The 24,224-nt window shown below is 43.7% G+C and overlaps 3 protein-coding genes across 3 annotated transcripts; 1 reads left to right on the top strand and 2 right to left on the bottom strand.

The window, feature by feature from the left end:
• Positions 1 to 313: 313 nt before the first annotated feature.
• On the bottom strand, positions 314 to 10,814 carry necap2 (NECAP endocytosis associated 2). The gene is made up of 8 exons (XM_020490380.2): positions 10,597 to 10,814; positions 5,080 to 5,180; positions 3,224 to 3,328; positions 2,970 to 3,051; positions 2,757 to 2,865; positions 2,522 to 2,663; positions 2,323 to 2,407; positions 314 to 1,401 (listed from the first exon to the last, which is right to left on the bottom strand). Exons 1-8 carry the CDS (start codon positions 10,695 to 10,697, stop codon positions 1,362 to 1,364), a joined length of 765 nt encoding a protein of 254 aa, XP_020345969.1. The 5' UTR covers positions 10,698 to 10,814; the 3' UTR covers positions 314 to 1,361.
• A 5,251-nt stretch (positions 10,815 to 16,065) lies between these two features.
• Positions 16,066 to 20,104, top strand: ap5b1 (adaptor related protein complex 5 subunit beta 1). The gene is made up of 4 exons (XM_031818720.1): positions 16,066 to 16,374; positions 16,500 to 16,783; positions 16,961 to 17,764; positions 17,921 to 20,104. The coding sequence occupies exons 2-4, from the start codon at positions 16,646 to 16,648 to the stop codon at positions 19,871 to 19,873; spliced, it is 2,895 nt and encodes a 964-aa protein (XP_031674580.1). The 5' UTR covers positions 16,066 to 16,374; positions 16,500 to 16,645; the 3' UTR covers positions 19,874 to 20,104.
• On the bottom strand, positions 20,052 to 24,224 carry lg1h1orf50 (linkage group 1 C1orf50 homolog). The gene is made up of 5 exons (XM_020490403.2): positions 24,050 to 24,224; positions 23,357 to 23,472; positions 21,823 to 21,909; positions 21,573 to 21,704; positions 20,052 to 20,928 (listed from the first exon to the last, which is right to left on the bottom strand). The coding sequence occupies exons 1-5, from the start codon at positions 24,096 to 24,098 to the stop codon at positions 20,743 to 20,745; spliced, it is 570 nt and encodes a 189-aa protein (XP_020345992.1). The 5' UTR covers positions 24,099 to 24,224; the 3' UTR covers positions 20,052 to 20,742.

Below are 24,224 nucleotides of genomic sequence, written 5' to 3'. Positions count from 1 at the left end.
CTGGCACCTTCTCCAGTTACCAGTGACAGTTTCAGTCCAAGCAGTCTTAACACCTTAAAACAATATAATCCTGAAATCTGGTGTCAGATGACATACACTGGCATATTTCCTTCTCTTGTACACTGAAGCAAAACGTTTGCGGAGAGGCTTGTGTCAGTCATACTTCACCAAACAAACACCAGTCATGGAGACGAAACCAAGGAGACAGACCTCCTAGTCTAAAGTCAAAATAACTACCTGTTAAACACGCTTACCACTGTTTCCTTACCTGTGTAGTGGGAAGTCAACCTGACAATGAAAACAGAAAAGGAAAAAATGAACAACAAATGGTTTATTTACAATAGTGTTGCTTTACATTTTATACAGGTGATTTTGATTTGCGTAAAAGGCACTTTTGGCTTTAATTTGTGACAAATATTTGCTCAAACATCCAACTGTCCGATCGCTGAAAGGCACTATTAGGGTAAAGTATGGGTTGACAAAGGCCACTCAACAAAAAGGACCAGGAAAGGTAGCTAAAGATACATGATATGCTATGTAAACAAATAAAATCATTGTCAATGTTGCCTTTCTCCAACCTACCACCACATATTAACCAAAATCCAAACTAGACATTGGTTTGATCTGGCTGCCCAAGATGGACTGATATGAACAGATACTATACGTTCTCTTAAGCCAAGAGTACAGTTTGAAAGAGGTTGGAAAGCAACATTGAAGTAGACAACTCCCAACCTTGTAAAATGACAGACATACACCTGTCCTTCATAAGGGTGACAAAAGTTATACTTGAACATAAAAACAAAATATTCACCCTATTCAACAACAAATAAGGCATACAAATACTAAACTTTACACCTAATCATGTTGGATGACTCAACGAGATGATGGTACTGGGCTGTAGCGAGGAGTAGTGTAAGGTGAAGGGTCAGATGACAGTTGAGGAGAAAGGTTGACATCCAGATTTGTGTAAAATGGAGAGAAATTGAGGGAGGGACATAGAGATGAGTAGATCACCTGAAGGTGTCATTAACATGGAATGCATAATTTTCAGGTGGTCAGAGTGACAGAAAAATAATACATACTTGATCAGCAAAACAACATGAAGGGTCACTTCTGACTGCATAGTTAAAGTATCTAAAAATAGTAATATTGTCTTTGTATCTAAAAAAGGACGTGCTGGTCAATCACTGACTTGTGACAGTTTGAATCTATACATTTGTGTAGGCAAACAATGAGTATGTAATGTAGAGCATCATTTGTGCCAAGCAACCTGTCAGTTGACTGAGCTCCCCACATTTAATTTCTCACAATCATTCTGTCCAGGGAATGTTAGGAGCCTGTGTGTGTAGTCCATCTCACAGCTAAAACTGCACCCATCCTTTAGCAGTGTCTTGACTGGAGCTGTGGTGAGGGGGAGAGGATGATGTGTGAATGTGAGAAGGTTAACAACATGAATGGATGACAAAATGTTGATATGGCCCCCCCATCAAACTGTTTAAAAGCTTCACCCAATGGGATGAGAGTTAAACTCATCAGGGATTTGAGCTAGTAACCCTGTGATCTCTAGTCAGTTTCCCTTGCCACAACACCATGCATAAGGCCTGCCAACTTCCTCAGTCGGGGTCTTAACTTACTGTTGCCAGTTAGAAGAGTAGAATACACAATAGTACAGTAATAGTGGCTCCCAAGTAATTTATGGCTCCCGAGTGACGCAGCGGTCTAAGGTACTGCATCTAAGCGCTAGAGGCGTAACTGTAGACCCTGGTTCGATGCCGGGCTGTATTACAACCGGCCATGATCGGGAGTCCCATAGGCCGGCGCACAATTGGCCCAGCATCATCCGGGTTAGGGGAGGTCAGGGTAGGCCGTCATTTGTAAATAAGAATTTGTTCTTAACGTACTTGCCTAGTTAAATAAATACAAAAAAGGGTAACAGAATAGTAGAATACACAAAGTGCGATTTCAAAATTTGGTTGTGCATCAGCAGTTTCTTTTGTTATGAGTCAATTAGCCCATGTCAGCTAAAAACAAAGTCCGATTGCTGAGTGAATTTTGCAGCCAGCTATCTAAACTTGTTATCATAGTCGAATTACCATCGGGGGGAAACCCCATTGATTTTGTTTGTCTCACTCAGATATAATACTAAAAACTGCAAACATTTCCCACCACCCTATGGCAAAATGTGTATAATTACAGGAAATTAGCTGTTTGTGTACGCAGAATTGCGAACAACTGCGGCCCATCATGAGTTCTGATTTGTGTGGCCTCCACGCCCATCAAAGTTGCCCATCTCTGGTCTAAACCATTAGCTCTAAGACTGACCTGGCACCAGCTGCTGTGAAGTCTCCCCACAGGTCTGCAGTGGGTAGGGCGGCAGGGACCGGGCCTCCAAAATCTAAAAGAGAGGCTGGAGGGGGTGGGATAAAAACAAAAGTAGATTTAGAATTATCCATGTTAACATGTGCTTGAGCAGTGGTAATGGAACATTGGGTCATTGAGCTCTATAGCCTAATGAGGTTACCTGTGTTAGACTGCGTAGGTGGAGGTGATTGCTGGCCTCCAGGAGGGGATACAAGGACTGCACCCTTAGCCATTGGTGGAGGAAGGAGAAGGCCACTGCCCATGGGCCTAGACTTGGCACCTGGATCCTTCTTCTTTATGTTCTAAGACAAAGAAAATCCCTATCCCTTCATAGCATGTCCGTATCACCTTTTCATCCTATTTTTGTTTCTCCTCATTCCACCATTTATGCTCACCCCAATGCTGATCTTGATAGTCTGTCCGTCTTTAAAGCCAAGGTCCAGTTTGGGTGCTGTGCTCTGAGATGCTTCCTCTTTCGCCAGCTCACCTTCCTGTTTTACCCACCTGTAGAAAAAGGGGCAGATGTTAGATTGTACGTAATGTTCCAATGTAAAAATGGATGTTGATGCCAAAACCAAAGAGAGGATCGACATGAGAGGTTGACTCACTTGAAGTGATCTTGAAGAGCTACATTGAAGTCAAAGGAGTCCCCACGATCAGCAAACCCCAGGCCGATAAATGCATGTCGTCCTTTAAAAAAAGTGCATGAGAAGACCGATGTACTAGCTAGAATACTGTATTGCAATTAACCTTTCAAACTACAATGGATTTTTTTGCCCAAAATATATATATTTTTTCAGCATATCAGGTTGCATGGTGATGCATTTCTGCTGGTGTCTTTCTGATTGTGATGGCATCTTACCATTGCCGTCCTCTATCCGAACCACAAAGTATCTGCTGGAATCTGTGACTGCCTCCACCACACATCCAGGATACTGCTCCACTGGCGCTTGGGCAAACAACTCTCCTAAGAAATACAGAATTCAGTTAAGACTAAAAGCTGGAAATCATGAGATACATATATCTATATACAGTTTAAGTCGGAAGTTTACATACTTAGGTTGGAGTCATTAAAACTCGTTTTTCAACCACTCCACAAACTTCTTGTTAACAAACTATAGTTTTGGCAAGTCGGTTAGGACATCTTTGTGCATGACAAGTCATTTTGCTAACAATTGTTTATAGACAGATTATTTCACTGTATCACAATTCCAGTGGGTCAGAAGTTTATATACACTAAATTGACTGCCTTTAAACAGCTTGGAAAATTCCAGAAAATGGTGTAATGTCTTTAGAAGCTTCTGTTACGCTAATTTACATATTTTGAGTCATTTGGAGGTGTACCTATGGATGCATTTCAAGGCCTACCTTCAAACTCTGTGCCTCTTTGCTTGACATCATGGGAAAACCAAAAGAAATCAGCAAAGAACTCAGATTCTTTTTTTTTTTTTAGACCTCCACAAGTCTGGTTCATCCTTGGGAGCAATTTCCAAATGCCTGAAGGTACCATGCTCATCTGTACAAACAATAGTACGCAAGTATAAACACCATGGGACCACGTAGCAGTCATACTGCTCAGGAAAGAGATGCGTTCTGTCTCCTAGAGATGAACGTACTTTGGTGCGAAAAGTGCAAATCAATTCCAGAGCAGCAGCAAAGGACCTTGTGAAGATACTGGAGGAAACAGGTACAAAAGTATCTATATCCACAGTAAAATTAATCCTATATCGACATAACCTGAATGGACGCTCAACAAGTAAGAAACCACTGCTCCAAAACCACCATTAAAAAAAAGACTATGGTTGGCAACTGCACATGGGGACAAATATCGTACTTTTTGGAGAAATGTCCTCTGGTCTGATGAAACAGAAATCTAACTGTTTGGCCTTAATGACCATCGCTATGTTTGGAGGAAAAAGGGGGATGCTTGCAAGCCGAAGAACACCATTTCAACCGTGAAGCACGGGGGTGGCAACATTATGTTGTGGGGGTGCTGTGCTGCACTTCACAAAATAGATGGCATCATAAGGAGGGAAAATTACGTGGATATATTGAAGCAACATCTCAAAACATCCGTCAGGAAGTTAAAGCTTGGTCGCAAATGGGTCTTCCAAATGGACAATGACTCCAGTATACTTTAAAAGTTGTGGCAAAATGGCTTAAGGATAACAAAATCAAGGTATTGGAGTGGCCATCACAAAGCCCTGACCTCAATCCAATAGAACATTTGTGGGTAGAACTGAAAAAGCGTGTGCGAGCAAAGAGCCTACAAACCAGACTAAGTTACACCAGCTCTGTCAGGAGGAATGGGCCAAAATTCACCCAATTTATTGTGAGAAGCTTGTGGAAGGCTACCCGAAACGTTTGACCCCAAGTATAACAATTTAAAAGGCAATGCTACCAAATACTAATTGAGTATGTAAACTTCTGACCCACTGGGAATGTGATTAAATAAATAAAAGCTGAAATAAATTACAAAATTTTTCTGACATTTCACATTCTATAAATGAAGTTGTGATCCTAACTGACCTAAGGCAGGACATTTTTACTAGGAATATATGTCAAATTGTGAAACTGAGTTTAAATGTATTTGGCCAAGGTGCATGTAAACTCCCGACTTCAACTGTATGTATGCATATATGAAGCAGACAACGTGACAGACATGAGCGCAACAGCTGTATTGACAGATGTAGCCATGACAGTGACAGATGTAGTTACCTGAGTTTTTGTCCTCTAGCTTGATATAGGCAAGCTTTCCTATGGAGATAATTTTCATCCTGCCAGTCCATGCTGGCTCATCCAGCTTCCAGTCAGCAGCTCTGCAAAAACAAAGTGAAGCACCCTTCCTGCATGTCATGACTGCTTTGCTACAGAGCTTTTGGGCTTACTAAAACCCATCAAACTGTGTAATGCAATAATTGCAATCTCAAACCATGCAACAGAATGGGAGTCTTAGGCTACATAAAGAACATCAGTAGCTTGCTCTTTCTAAAGAGCATGGGATGCAGGGATTGACATGAAGGTGAAGTCAGGAGTATTTTTTGGTTTCTCGATTATGATCACTTGGGTGAAAATGTTAAGTACCTTTTTCACCTACACCCAGGGGAGGAACCAAAAAGCAGCGGTGTAAAGTACTACTTAAGTCGTTTTTGGGGGTATCTGTACTTTACTACTACTATTTTTGACAACTTTTACTTCACTACATTCCCAAAGAAAATGTACTTTTTACGTCATACATTATCCCTGACACCAAAACCAAAAAGTACTCATTACATTTTGAATGCTTAGCAGGACAGAAATTCTATAATTCACACACTTAAAGACAACATCCCTGGTCATCCCTACTGCCTCTGATCTGGCGGACTCACGAAACGCATGCTGCATTTGTAAATGAATGTCAGAGTTGGATCATGCCCCTGGCAATACGTAAATTAATAACAAAACTAAAATGTGGCCGCCTGGTTTGCTTAACATAAGGAAATTGAAAGGATTTATACTTGTACTTTTAGATACTTAGTATATTTACAACCAAATACTTTTAGCCCTTTACTCAAGTAGTATTTTACTGTGTGACTTACTTTTACTTGAGTCATTTTCTATTAAGGCATCTTTACTTTTACTCAAGTATGACAATTAGGTACTTTTTCCAAAACTGACAAAATGACTAAACTTCTGGAATTCTTTGTATATTGGTTGTTATCAGGAGAAAATAAATCTAAAATCACCTGCCCAATGGAGTCCACCAACGCAGGCTGAACTTGAGGTCATTTGCCCTGGGAAATAGGGCAACTCCTTAACCTAATTAACTTTACCTGCTACATTAAGTATACTAACTGATATGAAAAAGTCGTAGCTGTATCGAAGTGGCATGCTTAAGGAACCTCAAACAAATCTGCTCTCAAATAATGTGACAGGAAATGTTAGCTGGGAGCACGGGACATTCTACAGAGGCTCAAACATGCAGACAGTCAGTCATGGTTGGTAAGTGGTTGTTACTGTTGGTACAGTCATGCAACATTATAGGAAGGTGGGAAAGTGTTTCTTGTGAAAAGCAATTTTGGTTCTTATGTAAGGTATGTAATACCATTATAGCTAGCTCTATATTCTCTAGAGTACAGTCACCTTTTATTAATTTCAATGTTGAGAGTTTCACCCAACTGTCCATTAATTGTCCCAACTGTAAACCCCCAAAATGTTTCAAATCTTATCTGTCACATGCGCCGAATACAACCGGTGTAGACCTCACTGTGAAATACTTACAAGCCCTTAACAGCTTCTACCCCCAATCCATAAAACTGCTGAACAATTACTCAAATGGCCAACCGGATAATTTACATTGATACACATTTAGGCCACTAGATTGCGGCAGTCTATGTGCAAAGTTTTAGAATGATCCAATGAACCATTGCATATCTGTTCAAAATGTATCAAGACTGCCCAAATGTGCCTAATTGGTTTTTAAATACATTTAATTTCACAATTATGCACTCTCCTCAAACAATTGCATTGTATTCTTTCACTGTAATAGCTACTGAACAATGCAGCCAGCTTAAATTGTTGTTAAACTTTCTGCCTTAGCCTTTAGATATGTCTATGTCCTGGGATGTTTTGTTTAGTTACCTCACGCTAATCACATTAGCCTACGTTAGCTCAACCGCCCCGCGCAGGGATGACGACACTGATCCCATAGATGTTAAGGAGCCTTTTGGTCCTAGACAAGGCGCTCCAGTAACGCTTGCCGTGTGGTAGCAGAGAGAACAGTATGACGGTTAACTTGAGTCTGACAACTTTTGGGGCCTTCCTTTGACACCGCCTTGTATATAGGTCCTGGATGTCAGGAAGCTTGGCCCCACTGATGTACTGGGCTGTACACACTACCCTCTGTAGTGCCTTATGGTTGGAAGCCGAGCAGTTGCCATACCAGGCGGTGATGCAACCGGTTAGGATGTTCTCGATGGTGCAGCTGTATAACTTGAGGATCTAGGGACCAGTGCCAAATCTTTTCAGTCTCCTGAGGGGGAAAAGCTGTTGTCGTGTCCTCTTCACAACTGTCTTGTTGTTTAGACCATGATAGCACCACTTCAGCCCTTTCAATGTTAATGGGGGGCCTGTTCGGCCCTCCTTTTCCTATAGTCCATGATCAGCTCCTTTTCATCTTGCTCACATTGGGGAGATGTCCTGGCACCACACTACCAGGTCTCCGACCTCCTGTGTTGTTACCTACCTTTACCACCCGGGGACGGCCGGTCAGTAACTCCAGGATCCAGTTGTAGGGGGTGGTGTTAAGTCCCTGGGTCCTTAGCTTAGTAATGAGCTTTGTGGGCACTATGGTGTTGAACGCTGAGCTGTAGTCAATTAACAGCATTCTCACATAAGTGCTCCTTTTGTCCAGGTGGGAAAGGGCAGTGTGGAGTGCGATTGAGACTGCGTCATCTGTGGATGTGTTGGGGCGGTACGCGAATTAGGTATTAGACTCGGTCAGGGAGAGGTTGAAAATGTCAGTGAAGACACTTGCCAGTTGGTCCGAGCATGCTTAAAGTACATGTCTTGGTAATACATCTGGCTCCGCAGCTTTGTGAATGTTGACCTGTTTAAAGGTCTGGCTCACATCAGCTACGGAGACCGTGATCACACAGTCGCCCAGAAGAGCTGGTGATCTCATACATGCTTCAGTGTTGCTTGCCTCGAGGCGAGCATAAAAGGCATTTACCTCAATCTGTAGGCTCGCATCACTGGGCAGCTCGCGGCTGGCTTTCCATTTGTAGTCCGTAATAATTTTCAAGCCCTGCCACATCAGATGAGCATCAGAGCCGGTGTAGTAGGATTCAAGCTTAGTCCTGTATTGACGATTTGCCTGTTTGTCTGAGGACATAGCGGAATTTCTTATAAGCGACTGGATTAGTGTCCCACTCCTTGAAAGTGGCAGCTCTAGCCTTTAGCTTGGTGCGGATGTTGCCTGTAATACATGGCTTCTGGTTGGGAAATGCACGTACGTTCACTTTGGGGACGAAGTCATCGATGCACTTATTGATGAAGCCAGTGACTGAGGTGGTATACTCAATTTCATTGGATGAATCCCAGAACACATTCCAGTCTGTGCTAGCAAAATAGACAGAGTCATCTGTCCACCTACCTCTTTGTTATCGTTCAGGGGACGTGCCCGCTGTCTTTCCAGAGCGTGCACTGATGATGTAACTATCAAATTGGTTGTCTCTTCTCTTCAGTCTCGTGCTGCATTCTGTTGTGTGAACCTTGGATACAGCCAGTATTGGTCCAAACGCGCATCACTCGTTCGCATACAGCCAGTAGTCATCCAAAGCCCCCCCCCCCCCAAACTTCTCATCGGATCTACACGAATCACGTAGGTCACCTATTTTGGATTAAAAATGGCAAATTTCATCAAAAGGTGACTAGTTGGCATCCTTGTAACTAACATCAAAGTAGATCATGCAACACTACAAATCCCTGCAAGCTTCTACACATCATCTCTACCTGACACCTTTGCTAACAGGTATTGTCAATTTAAAACTTGCACAAGACAGTTCATAGAATTGTCCATTCAAAAGACATTTAAACAATGTATTAATTACTACATTTAGCTAACATTGGATAGTTCATCCAGAGATTATTATATTCGCCTTGATTTGACATTCGTAGTTAATGATCATTTATTTTGGGGGGGTAAATACAGGCAAATATATTGTTTAGTCACCTTGTCCTAGCTAATTTCCCCCCAACATTGGACGCCCCCTAACTTCAGACACACTAGCGGTTGGAGGATTAAATCACTTGTAGCTCAACATTTAAAACGGCTTGGAAAATACCAGTATGTTTTGCAACTAAAGACACCCTTCTAGCTAGCTGACCACCAATTTGTTGCAGTTTAAGTTACTTTTTTGAAAACTCTCAATTAAATTACATTTTGTGGGACATGCTGTATATTGTAAAATGTGACTGCGCGACAGACACCATTTTATATCCAACTTTTTACCTAAATGATTCACTCATGTTAGTAATAAACTGTTATCTACCTTCTCAAAACATAAGATTAATCTGTAAAACAAAGTGACATTATTTGGTTACGACACTGAAGATGTTGGTGAAGAACCATTTAAGTGTCTACAGGAGGGCACACCGGGCTACGCAATGAAAAGTTAACAGGCAAGTCTGTTTTTTTTACTGGAAGGCTAGCCAACTAGTCAAATATCTAGTAAACACTTCGGATACGAGGATGGTGTTTTTTAAACTAAATTATGTGGGTATTTATTTGTAATTGAGCAAAATAGTAAGGTGGCCAATAACTGGGGACCGTATGCTGATAATACAGGAGGTCATTTTTTTGCTCAGTATTTCCACTGAAATGTCAAACATGCAAATTGCTAACCCGTTAATATTTCTACAACACCAATAATGACAAAACATTGATGGCTTGATCACAAGACAGAAGGTAATATTTCTTAAACACGGTTGAATATGCTGATAATAAGGGGTGCTACGCTAAAGATATTTACATAGTTATCAAAACTACACGCCAGGGTAAGCCTACACAAAACACAGCCCTTATTTTAAGTTCCTAAAATCCCCATATGGGAAAAACTAATGGTTGAAAAAATATTGGAACCATTTCCCTGTTTGACCGCTAGGTTTTATGGGTATTATGACTCATACTGTGGTACTCTATTAGGGATATGGGTTAGCGAAAATGCTTTCCTAACCTTTTACGAAAAGTCACTTGTACCTAAGTGGCATGTTTTAGGGAGTCCCGATTTATTTAGCATTGCACACACTCCAAAATAAAGCAGACTTGCCTACTTGAACTTGTTAACTATGAGCGAACCATATCAGTCTAACTACTCGTTACAGGTTTATAGCTAACTAACTCGTTAAAGTTAATTGGTAACTTAACTCACCTGGCTAGCATTATTTAGAAGCTAGCAAGTTAGCTAGCCAAACAAAGGTGCCACCTCACAGCATATTGAAAGTTAACTTGCTGCATAGGTAGCAAACTAAATGAATACAAAACTTTATCCCTGAAACAATATTAATCTACTCTCCATTTTATGCATTCAATAATTGAATACTTTCAAATTAACATTAGCTAGCAACAACCTTGTCTTCCTGGATCATCCAGTTTCCACTTGTTCATGTTGATTTGCTAACGCATTAGCAAGCTAGCTAATAACGAGTAGTTAGAAGAAAGTTCATCAACAAAGTGGGGTCCATAAAATAACTCACCGATATCCACGGTTAGTGGCACGGGGTGGGATCTTGTACACATGAACCTCTGGCTTTACACAGATCACTGACTCGTAACTACCGTCGTCTGCCAGTGCCATTTTGGCAAGTAAAAAACCTTCCAAACTTCTAACTGCTATAGGGGGAGAATGAACCCACTGCACTGTAACGTTTACAGCTCAAGAGCGCCTCTCTTGGAGAGGATGACTACTACAGTCACCTTCTCAATTCAATTTAAGAGGTTTATTGGCATGAGAAACACATGTTTACATTGCAAAAGCAAGTGAAATAGACAAACAATAAAACAATGCACTGTAAACATTACACTTACAAAAGAATAGACATTCCAAATGTCATTGCATGTATATATAAAAACACACGCATATCTTCTTTGATATTATGGCGGTCCGCAAACAAATGTTATAGGTACATGCCGCCCCCTACTGCATTGGCTGTATATCAGCCTACTCTTCCGCAGGATGCAGTCATTACACTGTATGAAATAAAAATGCTCTACCTACTAACCCTGCACCCATTAACCTCACCACTATTCCACTACTTTGTTCCTATCTGATCCTACTCCAGGCCAGCAGCCTGGGAGGACGGGACACTTTCGTTCAAAACATCTTGTAACTTCTGCAGCAAAATCTCATACACCCAAGTGCTTCTCTGCATTTGCCACCACATATATCATCTGTGATTTATGTTCCATTCCTGAAGCTCAATTGACAACCATGGCCATGAATGCCAAAAAACAACCTTACTGAAGCAGATGTTATTCCCATCACTCTCTATTGGCCTCAGCCTACTCACAGGGATCCTCTTAGGATCCCACTCCCTGGACTCATCTTCCTCTACTACTCTCTTCACTGCCTAAGCATACGACACCTTCTGTTCTACTCTGGTCCTAGCAACCTCAACCTGCCTTTATCTCACCCACCTCTGATCTCCAGCACCATGGTTACCTCTACAGTTTGCACACACAACTTTTTCCACCGATACTACACATTCCTTTGTCTCATGTCCTCCTGCACACTTCTCACATCTATGAATCTCCCTCCTACACACTGCTGCCACATAAGCTTGACACCTAAAATACCATCATGGATTCGGAACAAAAGCTCTCACGGGATAATTGACACATCCTAACTTTACTTTATCTGGTAAAGGCTGCATCAAAATTCAGAAGTACAGACACAGTGTTTTCTGTGTTTCACAGCACCTGTTTCACCACACTCTTCACCGGGTCTGCGTTGCACCAAATGGCGGGAGTCACAGACACCAGGAATCTTCAACTTCAGTTGGTCCTTCTCAACACTTAATGCCTCACTCCTTTCAACAGCGCCCTGCTCCGGAGAGCAAAGCAAATCACAGTTCTTGACCCCAGTTGCGTGGTGTGGAGCGCCCACTCTTTCTGGATGGCAGAAATGCTAAAAATCTACACGATTCTACATCGAGTCAGCTGTCTTACTGCCTCCACCTTCCAATAAACTACACCTGATAACTGATACTCACACAATTTACATTGGGATTATGAAATGCTATAGAGACTCAGCTCTCAATGAAGGCTCCTCTCACCTGTGAGGTAAGGCAATGCTTCATGTCCTCTATGGTGACATGAGGAGCAAGCTTGTTCTGGGTCTGCAAAGCCATGAACTCCATCGGGGCTTTTTCTGCAGAACAGATCACAAGAAGTTCTCCATGAAGAAGAGGGAACTTACTGTCAAGGTATGACTCAGAGTTCTGGATAAAGCAGAAGTTTACGCAGGAGGGTCCAGTCACGCAGTTACATGTGACAAGCTGACACACTTAGAGTGACAGCTGTCATGACAGTCCCGAAAACCTAATCTCCAGTAGTCAGGGCTTTTCTCAGGGCAGTGGGGCCACCAGCCACACTCAACAGGTGTGGCTGAGGTATCACAGTAAAAAATATATAACAATAAACAATATTCTAATAATTAACTTCTATAGCACTTTTCATAATAGAAATCTCAAAGTTTCTTAAGCAAAAAACAAACAAGCAGTATATATATTTTGTTTGCAATCAAGTTTAATTTTGTTTATTCTCTTTCAAGGTTTACTATTTTACCTGTTGGGCATAATAAGATCATTCCCAGCACAGATCTATGCTCTTCAGGTATGTATTACTTTTAGAGCAAATTACCTGGAATAGAAACATGGGGATATAAGCAACAACAAAAAATGTATGCAGAAAGTAAGTAGAGCTGATGTTACCCTGCACTTTCCCTCTATCGCCATTTTATAGTAGTTAGCTTTATTCCTCCTTCGGGTAAATACGTTTTTTTTTATATACCTAAAAGCTAATATTGGTGGTTTTACTGCCACCTGCAGTGCTGGAGTCCTCAAATCAAAGTTTATTGGTCACATGCACAGGACAATTTATTTAACCAAACAAGTCAGTTAAGAACAAATTCTTATTTACAATGACTGCCTACCAGGCCAAACCCTCCCCTAACTCAGACGACGCTGAGCCAATTGTGCGCCGCACTGTGACTCCCCGTCACAGCCAGTTGTGATACAGTCTGGAATCGAACCCGGGTCTGTAGTGACGACTTAGACCACTGTGCCACTCGGGAGGCCTACAAAAGGGTGTAAACAGTACAGTGCAATGCTTACTTGCAATCTCTCCTCAACAGTGCAATAGATATTTATATAGTAAAACTAGAAATAATAAAAAGTAGTAAAATAAAAATAGTAATGTCCTGAACCAAATGTGTGTCTTTTAACTATTGTGGCGGCGGGTAGACTAGTGGTTAGTGTTGGGCCAGTAACCGAAAGGTTGCTCGATCGAGTCCCTGAGCTGACAAGGTAAACATCTGTTGTTCTGCCCCTGAACAAGGCAGTTAACCCACTGTTCCTAGGCTGTCATTGAAAATAAGAATTTGTTCTTAACTGACATGCCTAGTCAAATAAAATAATGGTAATAAATTATTACCAATCCCACAAGGTATGACTCCAAACACCCAGAAAAGGCTACTCTTCTTGATGTTATCCTCACAAATAATCCTGATAGGTATCATTCTGGTGTTTTCTGTAATGACCTTAGTGATCACTGTTTTACAGCCGGTGTTCGTAATGGCTGCTCAGTTAAACGACCTGTCCTGATTTATCATAGACTCTTGCTAAAACATTTTAATGAGCAAGCCTTCCTTCATGACCTGGACTCTGTAAATTGATATAGAATCAGCTTGATCCTCTCTGTTGAAGACGCTTGGAACTTCATTTTTTAAATAATTTCAGTGGTATTGTTAACAAATATGAAAATAAAGAAAAGGATCTGGTAGTTACTCCACGTCGAATTCCATTTGGCAACAGGCTCTGCACACGCACACTCTTGCTGACTGGCTCTCGTTCAGGCAAATGAGATATAAGTGCACTCAGGCTATCTGGAAGGCCAAAGTGAATTACTTTAAGGAGCAGTTCTCTCTACGTGGGTCTAACCCAAAGGTTATGGAACACAGTTAAAGGTGGAGAATAAACCCTCCTCCTCACAGCTGCCCATGTCCCTTAATGTGGATGACGTGGTTGCTAAGGAGCACATGGTTGAGCTATTTAATCACCACTTCATTAAGTCAGGATTCCAATTTGACTCAGCCATGCCTCCTTGCCCATCCATCATTTCCTCATCTCCCACCCCTTCTAATACGACTAGTCCCGATGCTCTTCCTCCTTTTTCAATGTTTTCCCTGCAGGCAGTCACTGAGTCCGAGGTGCTAAAGGAACACCTTAAACCCCCAAAAACATCTGGGTCAGCTGGTTTAGAACCTTTCTTCTTTAAGGTTGCTGCCCCTATCATCGCCAAGCCTCTGACCTTTTTAACCTGTCTCTCCTGTCTGGGGAGGTTCCCATTGCTTGAAAGGCAGCCATGGTGCAGCCTTTATTTAAGTGGGAGATCAAGCTGATCCTAACTGTTATAGGCCTATTTCTATTTTGCCCTGTTTATCAAAAGTGTTGGAAAAACTTGTCAATAATCAACTGACTGGCTTTCTTGATGTCTATAGTATTCTCTCTGGTATGCAATCTGGTTTCCGCTCAGGTTATGGATGTGTCACGGCAACCTTAAAGGGCCTCAATGATATCACCATTGCCATTGATTCTAAGCAATGTTGTGCTGCTATTTTTATTGACGTGGCAAAGCTTTTGATACGGTAGACCATTCCATTCTTGTGGGCCGGCTAAGGAGTTTTGGTGTCTCTGAGGGGTCTTTGGCCTCTACCTCTCTCAAAGATTGCAGTGTATCAAATCAGAACATCTGTTGTCTCAGCCACTGCCTGTCACCAAGGGCGTATGCCAAGACTTGATCCTAGGCCCACACTCTTCACAATTTACATCAACAACATAGCTCAGGCAGTAGGAAGCTCTCTCATCCATTTATATGCAGATTATAGTCTTATACTCAGCTGGCCCCTCCCTGGATTTTGTGTTAAAACGCTCTACAACAAAGCTTTCTTAGTGTCCAACAAGCTTTCTCTGCCCTTAACCTCGTTCTGAACACCTCCAAAACAAAGGTAATGTGGTTTGGTAAGAAGAATGCCCCTCTCCCCACAGGTGTGATTACTACCTGAGGGTTTAGAGCTAGAGGTAGTCACCTCATACAGGTACTTGGGAGTATGGCTAGACAGTACACTGTCCTTCTCTCAGCACATACCAAAGCTGCAGGCTAAGGTTTAATCTAGACTTGGTTTCCTCTATCTTAGGCCTCACTCCCCCCTGGCTGGGATGTCTACTGCAGCCCTCATCCTCCACCCGTTCTGCCAGTCACATTCTGTTGGGGGTCCCCAAAGCACACAAATCCCTGGGTCGCTCCTCTTTTCAGTTCGCTGCAACTGCAACTGGAGAGAGCTGCAACAAATTCTCAAGCTGGACAGTTTTATCTCACTCCATTCAAGGACTCAATCATGAACACTCTTGCTGACAGTTGTGGCTGCTTTGTGTGATGTATTGTTGTCTCTACCTTCTTGACCTTTGTGCTGTTGGCTGTGCCCAATAATGTTTGTATCATGTTTTGTGCTGCTGCAATGTTGCTACCATGCTGTGTTGTCATGCGTTGTTGTCTTATGTAGTGTTGTGTCATCCTATATTTATAATGTATTTATTAATTTTTATTCAATCCCAGGCCCTGTCCCCACTGGAGGCCTTTAGCCAGGCCGTCATTGTAAATAAGAATTTGTTCTTAACGGACTTGCCTAATTAAATAAAGGTTGGATAAATAAATATATCGTAATTGCTCCTCTTTCACCCCAGCTGCTAAATTAACGCTGATTCAGATGACCATCCTACCCATGCTAGATTACACAGACGTAATTTATAGTTCAGCAGGTAAGGGTGCTCTCGAGCGGTTAAATGTTCTTTACCATTCGGCCAACAATGCTCCTTATAGGACACATCACTGCACTCTGTAAACTAGTCATCTCTGTAAACTAGTCATCTCTGTATACCCGTCACAAGACCCACTGGTTGATGCCATTTACAAACCGTAGGAAACCAAATTTGAAGAAGACAATGCTCTTATCATTGGCGGAACGATCACAACCCATAGGAATCCCCACCCAGTTAACTTTAAAATGAAGACCTCAATATTCATGCTAAAACGAATTACCTCGCTCAAGGGCCGCTGCCATGCAAATGGGTACCTTTATTTTGAAGCACACTTAGCGCCATGTGATATGTGATCACATGACTACTAAGACAAGGAAGTGAAACATCTCTAAAAGTGTGATGATCGTTAGTGCGGGTGAGGTGAACATAAGCAGATGAGTACGTAAGAAACTAGCTATGTGATAATAACAACCGTCGGTGTGGTGTGATTGCACATAACACAGGTATGCTGTGAAATACGGATGACAATCGCTTTGAAGACATCACAACACATTGTTTTGCAGGTCGAGAAAAACTTTGCCTGATTTCGCAGACCGTAATCACAGTTGTAGTCGTACCTCTGGTCGTAGGCTACCAACCTTAACTAAACAGAGACATTGTGCAATAAAGGTAAGTCATTTTTTACCTGTAGGCTATATTCGGTTCAACCATGTCAGCGAACTGGCCCGAGAGGATCTCCGCATTCTTGCGCAGCCCGTCCCAGTTCTTGTGCAGCACGACATCGGACATCTTCCTCGCTGAGGTCCTGCACGAGCTGCGAGATGACAGGGCCAGTGACCACATCAAGGTACATTACGTTTTCAGGGCACAATTATTGTATTGAAGCCTCCCGAGTCCCTTCCTATGAATGTATCCACAGGAAGTTCCAGAGCATTTGCTATGGAGGATGGCACTTTCATTATTAAAGTGTTTAAAAGTTAACCCATATTAAACTGCATTATGTCCTCTGTTCCGCCTGCCTCAGGTCCTGCTGTTGTCCCCACTACTTGAGCACCCTACTCTGCTGTGCCCCTCTGTCTTTGTGGGCGAGGAGACCGCCCTGGAGCTCATGTCTGTGTTTGCCCAGTGCTCCCCCAAATCCCTCCCGCTCCGCTGCCACCTTCTCCTGGCCCTCACCTCTGTGCTCCTCTGCTCCTGCTGTGTTAGTTCACACACCAGCGCCTCCCAAGACTTCCTGGACCTTCTCTTACAGATGGCCCAGGACACCAACGACGCACAGGCTGGGGCTGCATTACACCCATTGAGGACAACAGCCTGCGACTGCCTTAGGGAGCTAGAGGCTTGCCTCCCGGGCCTACTATCCCAACGCTTGGAGCTCCTGAGCAGCCTGAGGCAGCAGGAAAACTCTAGGCTTCACCAGGCCTACACAGGGCTCCATGCCCTGGCACTGAGGAATGCTGTGTATCTGCTCACCCAGCAGAAAGGGGCTGGGGCTGGAGACCTGAAGACTGCACTGGGGAGCAACGAGGGGTTTGTGTGGGGGGAGGGTGCAGACTCCGCACACCCGAACTCTGAGTCACACTCAGACTTGGCCCTCTTCTCGCCCCTCACTCTGGGCACCATGGGAAAAGTTCCTTCCCTGCAGACGGGCCTAGACTGTAAAGAGCTGAGATCGCTACTCTCCTCCCTCTTAGAGGAGTCCTACCTGCTCACATCCCTATCCCAGGCTGCCCTGCTGCGACGGCTGGTGGAGGTGCTTGCCATGGTGCCCGCAGTCTCCCCAACGATATTCAGGGCACAGCTGCTGCGTCTATTGGGCACATGCAAGGTTAGTAGTAGTCTACTTGTCTAGGATGAGTTATGGAAGAAATAGCAGATTATCCACAGATCTAACCATGCTTGTGCTGTGGTAGAACATTATCAAACCTAGCTGTAAAATCTTAAGATTTGTGACCGCATTGTTTAATCTCTCTTGTTGTTGCAGGTGTGTCTTCTTCATACCACTCTGCTGATGAAGGCTGCTTTCACAGACAGCCTGTTCAGCGCAGAGGATGAAGCCTTCCTTCTAAAGCGTCTCGTCGGCCTGTCCCAACACCCCCTACTGAGCACGCCTGAGAAGCTCTTCTACATGGACTGCATCCTGCACTTCCCAGAGAACCGACCTATCAGTAGTGGCGACGAGAGCCTGCCCGTGCTCTTGACCCCTCGGCTGGCCGCAGCCCTAGTGCCCACTGTGTTCAATGATAGTGTCAGCATGCTGGCTAGACTGAACCTACTCTCTCTGGTCTACCTGGAGGAAGGAGAAGAAGACAGGGAGGGACAGGGGGGGAGAGGCCTGGCCTACCTATACGATCACCTAACCTCCCTTCTCCGTATCGTGGAGAACCAGGCCAGTAGGGAGATGGTGGTGACCTTCTTCAGGGCTTCCTTCCTCTTCCTCCTTCACTTCTGCCACGTGGAGCGCTACTCTGAGGACCTGTCTCAGAGGCTGTGTGACCTGTACCTCAGACGCACTCGGCTGGCCCCTCACCTCATCAACCTGGCTGACCGGACCCAGGACCGGCTGGAGGAGTCAGGCTGGGCTGTGGCACTGCTTAGAGCCCTGCAAAGAACCATCACAGAGGCCCCGCTGTCCCAGCTCACCTTGCAAGACCTCCGCTGGCACCTCAGGATCCTGGCCCGTGTGGCAGAGGAAGGGGAAGTCCTCCAGAGGGCCACTCTCAACTTTCTGCTGTGCGTCATCACTTCCTCTTCATCTGCGCTGTGTGTGAGCGGGGACTGGCGTCTGGGGAACAGCGTGCTGGGGGTGTGTCGACGCCTGCTCCTGCACCCCAGCTTAGACTCCCTTCTCACACCGCTGGCTGATCTCCTACAGCACCTCACCTGCCATTATGGGGAAACAGACATCCAGGACCACGCCCGCTTGTACTACACCCTCCTCACCACTCTTTCCCAGGAGAAGCTGGCTGGGGTGTTAGCACAGAGGGGAACAGAAAGGGGGCGGCAGGCCAAAGTGCGCTCGCTGTCTGCCATCATGGGCGAGAATGAGGAACTGACCAGCGGTCTGACCGTGCACCAGACAGAGCGACCGCTGCTGAGGCTGGTCAAACTGGACAAACATGAACCAGATGAATGCAGACCAGAGCATAAACCAGACAGTGAACCAGCCTGTGAGACTGAGAGTTCCCCAGGACAGGGTGGGATAGAGGACTACAGAGCCCAGTTCCAGAGTTCCAGCTTCGCCTCTGAAATCACCCTCCAATACCACCTCACACACACTGGAGTTCACGACCCCCATTTCGACAAGCTCTTCAGCATCCGCTTGCACTTTGACCTCACAGACGGCCACTATGAGGAAGTGAGTGACATCAGCGTGCCTTGCCTGTTCAGGACCAGGAAGCCCCCTACAGTGAGGCTGAGGCTGAAGCCCAAGCAGCCGTACCACACCACCCTGAGAGCTAGCGCCATCTTCACCACGGAGGACGGCCTCTCCTGGCACTCCCCGCTGGCAGACCTACATGTGGCCTTCCCTGAGGTGTTTCTGCCCCTCCTCACACCCCTAGGGTGGGCCAGGGAAAAGAAACAGAGGGTGTTTGAGGGGATCTGGGTTGAAATATGCTCAGGGCAGTCTGAGGGGGATTTGACCAACACTGCAACTAGCCTGTTCTGTGATCAGTTGGAGGATTCAGCTGTGGGTGAGCTGGTGGAGAAGTACTTTCAGAGATATCTGGTCTCAGACTTGGATAAAGGCAGGTGTAAAGTGCTCTTCTTCCTCCCACCCCAGTCTCACGTGCTGCTGAAGGTTATCACAGAGGAGGATGCCGTCCAGGTTCATATTGCTACAGACAACTGGAAGCTTCTGCCTTATATTAACTCTTATCTAGAGGACATTACCAAAGAGATTCACAGCCACCAGCAAGTCAATGGTGATGTCTGATTCTGAAAGTGGTGGGCTCCATAAAAGAGATGGCTTGTTTTTATGAAATAATGCCCTTTTAACACTTGTCTGATTTCAGTGCTTCCTTTTGTCTCTGCTTTTGAAATGTTGCGTGATACATTTACTTATGACAATATGTTTCGAAGCTGCACTCAGTAAACTGATCATTTGAATCATGGATTTTTGAAAACATTTTAATTTAACTTGTAAATAAAGTCAATGTGTGACTGACTTCTGCTTGTTAACCTCATGCTTAACACAGACACATTCCATACTTAAATATTTTATTACAGCTGTACAATCATTTTGCAGGTCCCAAAAACAGAAGATGCATTCTCTCCCAATTACAGGACAGGTTGCCTGTTCCCCCATGAAAATAGAATTAAGACATGGACACAAATCTATTATTAGAGATGGTCATTTGAGTGATATAGCAGAACAAGAATTTTCCATTGTGTGAAAAGGAATATGCTTTAATTTAAGGAAGTAAATCAAATGCATTCCTTGAAAGACCTTTGGTGCAAAACTGGAAAGTATTTTGAACCTTGAATTGGTTCCTAATGCTAATGTACATGGGGTATTTCCCATTTGGGCAGTTTGAAGACCATACTCAACTGTCTTTGACACAACAGTTCTGTATGACTAAAGTTTCACATTAAAACCCTAATGGGACCAGATTTACTGAGCTTGCCTAAAAGGTTTGTGCCAGATGAATAAGAACTAAATGAATTGTGTTTTACAATACACATGCCTCCCCCAAGTTAGCTTATGTTTCTCAAGCTATTAAATCTGTCCCTGTATGTCCATTAAGACCATTTAATGCCACTCAATGTGGCCCCTTTAAGATGGTCCTGTTCCAGGTTGCAGCTCTACTTTGAGATGTTCTCAAAGTTGGGCTCTAAGCAAGGAGGCAGGGCTGTCTGCTGGCTCAGGATTTTGTCCATGATGGCGATTTCAGCGTCCTTCTTCGCCACGTCATCTATAGGGGTCCAGGACATGTCGTATTGAAGCTTGAACGCACCACAAGGCTTGTGAGGGCAGCCGGCACCCCAGTCCTTCAAATGAGAGATGGGTGAGAGGCCATTACACAATTTCATAAAAGAAGCCAAAAATAAGTGTAGTGGTGGGTCAGCATAAAAAAGTACTTCCAGCCTTGCTCCACTAGGCTTTTCTGAAGAGATAGTAGACATTTTAGTGGACCTACACCAGTTATTGAGTAACCAGTAGAGTAAATATTAGCGCCATCTTTTGCTAAAAGGGTTATAGGTTTGGCAGACACCCAATGGGCCGTTTCGTTCCTATATTCAAATTAAAGTGGGACTATGTTAATCTTCCTATATCCATTCAATGTTCTGTGTGTGCTACTGTGCTTACACAACCATGCTGTGGCCAATGCGTGTGCACACAAAGACCCAAGTGGTCAGTCAGCACCACCTCTAACCAGCTAAAGAGAACATTATCAACTCCCTTCAGGGTCACATGCAGACTGAGCATCTAAATGTCCCAACTCATATCATTATGCACCACATGGTGGTAGACGTTCTGTAACAGTTACTCAGTCTTTCAGCTGCTGCATGTGCTGGGGGCTTTCCCGGGTGATTGAAATTTTAGTGTTGCAGATGGAAATGTGACGTGATCTTTAGGAGTAGAGTAATATCTGAACGCTCCAAAGTATTGTGCCCAGGTGTGATGTACTTACCTGAGGCGAGAGGATAGAGAAGTATTTCTGTCCGGAGGGCCGCTCGTACAGGTAATACATGTTCCCTGGCTTCTTGACTACATTACATGCAGCGTGGTGCAGCTCAGCGTCCTTCTTGGCATCCTCTAAAACCTACACCAGAGAACAAAAATATTCAGATCAAACCAACTGGCATCACTAATGCTACTTAATTCTTTCCCTATATGAATGACATTAGATTGGTTACATAAAGTCAAATATAAGCCATCACCTTTCTGGCTTGTTCCTGCAGGTATCTAATTTGATCAGCAATGACTGTCAGTCTGTTGCAGGCGTTGGCTCTGACAAAGTCATCTCCCTAGGAACCAAACAAGGTTAATCGCAAACAGAATGTCTTTATCATTATGATACATTCTTTATGGGGCCATGTCAAACCAAAGTTAAGGTTCAGAATAGCTCAGTTGGCAGGGGAATGGTACTGGCATCACCAGGGGTTTGTACAGTGCCTTGCAAAAGTATTCATCCACCTTGGCGGTTTTCCTATTTTGTTGCATTACAACCTGTAATTTAAATGGATTTTTATGTGGATTTCATGTAATGGACACACAAAATAGTCCAAATTGTTGATGTGAAAAAATGAACTTGTTTTTTTAAAGTCATAGGTATTCACCCCCTTTGCTATGAAGCCCCTAAATAAGATCTGGTGCAACCAATTACCTTCAGAAGTCACATAATTAGTTAAAGTCCACCTGTGTGCAATTAAGTGTCATATGATCTGTCACATGTTCTCAGTGATCTATATATACACATACACACCTGTTCTGAAAGGCCTCAGAGTCTGCAACACCACCAAGCTAGCAGTACCATGAAGACCAAGGAGCTCTCCAAACAGGTCAGGGACAAAGTTGTGGAGAAGTACAGATCAGGGATGAGTTCTAATTTTTTTTATCTGAAACTTCAAAACATACCACAGAGCACCTTTAAAGAACATGGCACCACAACAAACCTGCCAAGATAGGGCCGTCCACCAAAACTCACAGCCCAGGCAAGGAGGGCATTAATCAGAGGAAACAAAGAGACCAAAGACAACCCTGAAGGAGCTGCAAAGCTCCACCTCAGAGATTTGACTATCTCTCCATAGGACCATTAAGTCGTACACTCCACAGAGCTGGGCTTTACTTAAGTGGCCAGAAAAAAGCCATTGCTTAAAGAAGAAAAATTAAACGTATGGAGCCCAATAAGCAAAACGTTTGGTGTTTGCCAAAGGGCATGTGGGATACTCCCCAAACATATGGAAGAAGGTACTCTGGTCAGATGAGACTACATTTGAGCTTTTTGGCCATCAAGGAAAACTCAGTCTGGCGCAAACCCAACACCTCATCACACGAGAAGATCATACCAACAGTGAAGCATGGTGGTGGCAGCATCATTCTGTGGGGATGTTTTTCCATCAGCACGGACTGGGAAACTGGTCAGAATTGAAGGAATGATGGCTGGTGCTAAATACAGGGAAATTCTTGAGGAACACCTGTTTCAGTATGTATGCACGCTCAAGTTCTGTTAGTCTTATTTATCGTTGCACAAAAAATATTTTGCATCTTCAAAGTGGTAGGTGTGTTGTGTAAATCAAATGATACAACACACCCCCCCCCCCCCCAAAAAAATATATATTTTAAGGCAACAAAATAGGAAAAATGCCAAGGGGGGTGAATACCGTTCGCAAGCTACTGTACATGAGTCTGCTTACTATGATCATCCTTATCATTATTCCATTAGGATCATTGCAATGCCATTCATTTAATTACCCTCTGTACTTGTGTTGCCAGAGCAACCAGGTCCATGGGGTCTCCCACCCTATTGGTCTGGTAGGAGCTGACTAGTTCCAGCCCATTGGGGTTGCTGCTGCTCTCCACCAACTGCACTGCAAACACACAGGGACACTTGAAACTTGCATAACACAAACTGAGGAAAGGTGACAAAGCTAGACATTTTTGTGAAGCTTTGTGCTAGTCTACATGGATTTACTGATTGCAACACCCATTTACGTAGGCCTGTAGTCTTAAATGTCTGGCCTCCCCTCCCCAAACAATCTCAGCCAGACTGACTATAATACATAACCGGCTCCACATCTCATGATTTGAGTGACTTGCGCCTTGCTTCCTGACCTGCAAGCAAACACTTTGTTCACGTTTAGCAAAAGCCAGCTGCTAAAACGTAGGCAAAATTGCTGACACCGAATGAGGTGTATGACGGTGGAATATCCTATTGTAAAATGTGAAACTGTAATGTAAAAAAAGTTGTTAAATAAAAATTCCCTTTGAATGTGACCAGCTAGAGTAACGTTAGAACGAATAGTCGAGCTAAAAGCCTACAAGAGTTCTAAACTACAACAATGAATCAAATTATACTTAAGTTAACATTCCATTCACACCCTATACAGGACATTGATTGAGAACAATTAAAAACAGTTATCAATGCTAAACAGCAGGAAGTCTTACCTGTGGTTGTTTTGTCTGGTTGATTCGGGAGGCTAACTGTCCTGTCCATTTTCTTTACTGTAGTTAATTTGGTGTACAATGTAGCAAAATGCTCTCAGAAATAACCAGTTGCAACTGGAGCTCAGTAATAGGTTTTGTAACCGCTGTGCTGTGTGAAAGTTTGACTGGCCAGCAG

This window comes from Oncorhynchus kisutch, linkage group LG1 (assembly GCF_002021735.2).
Source record: "Oncorhynchus kisutch isolate 150728-3 linkage group LG1, Okis_V2, whole genome shotgun sequence".
Lineage (NCBI taxonomy): Eukaryota > Metazoa > Chordata > Actinopteri > Salmoniformes > Salmonidae > Oncorhynchus > Oncorhynchus kisutch.
The sequence above is the reverse complement of the archived record's forward strand: the minus strand, read 5'-3'. Positions and strand labels throughout refer to the sequence as shown.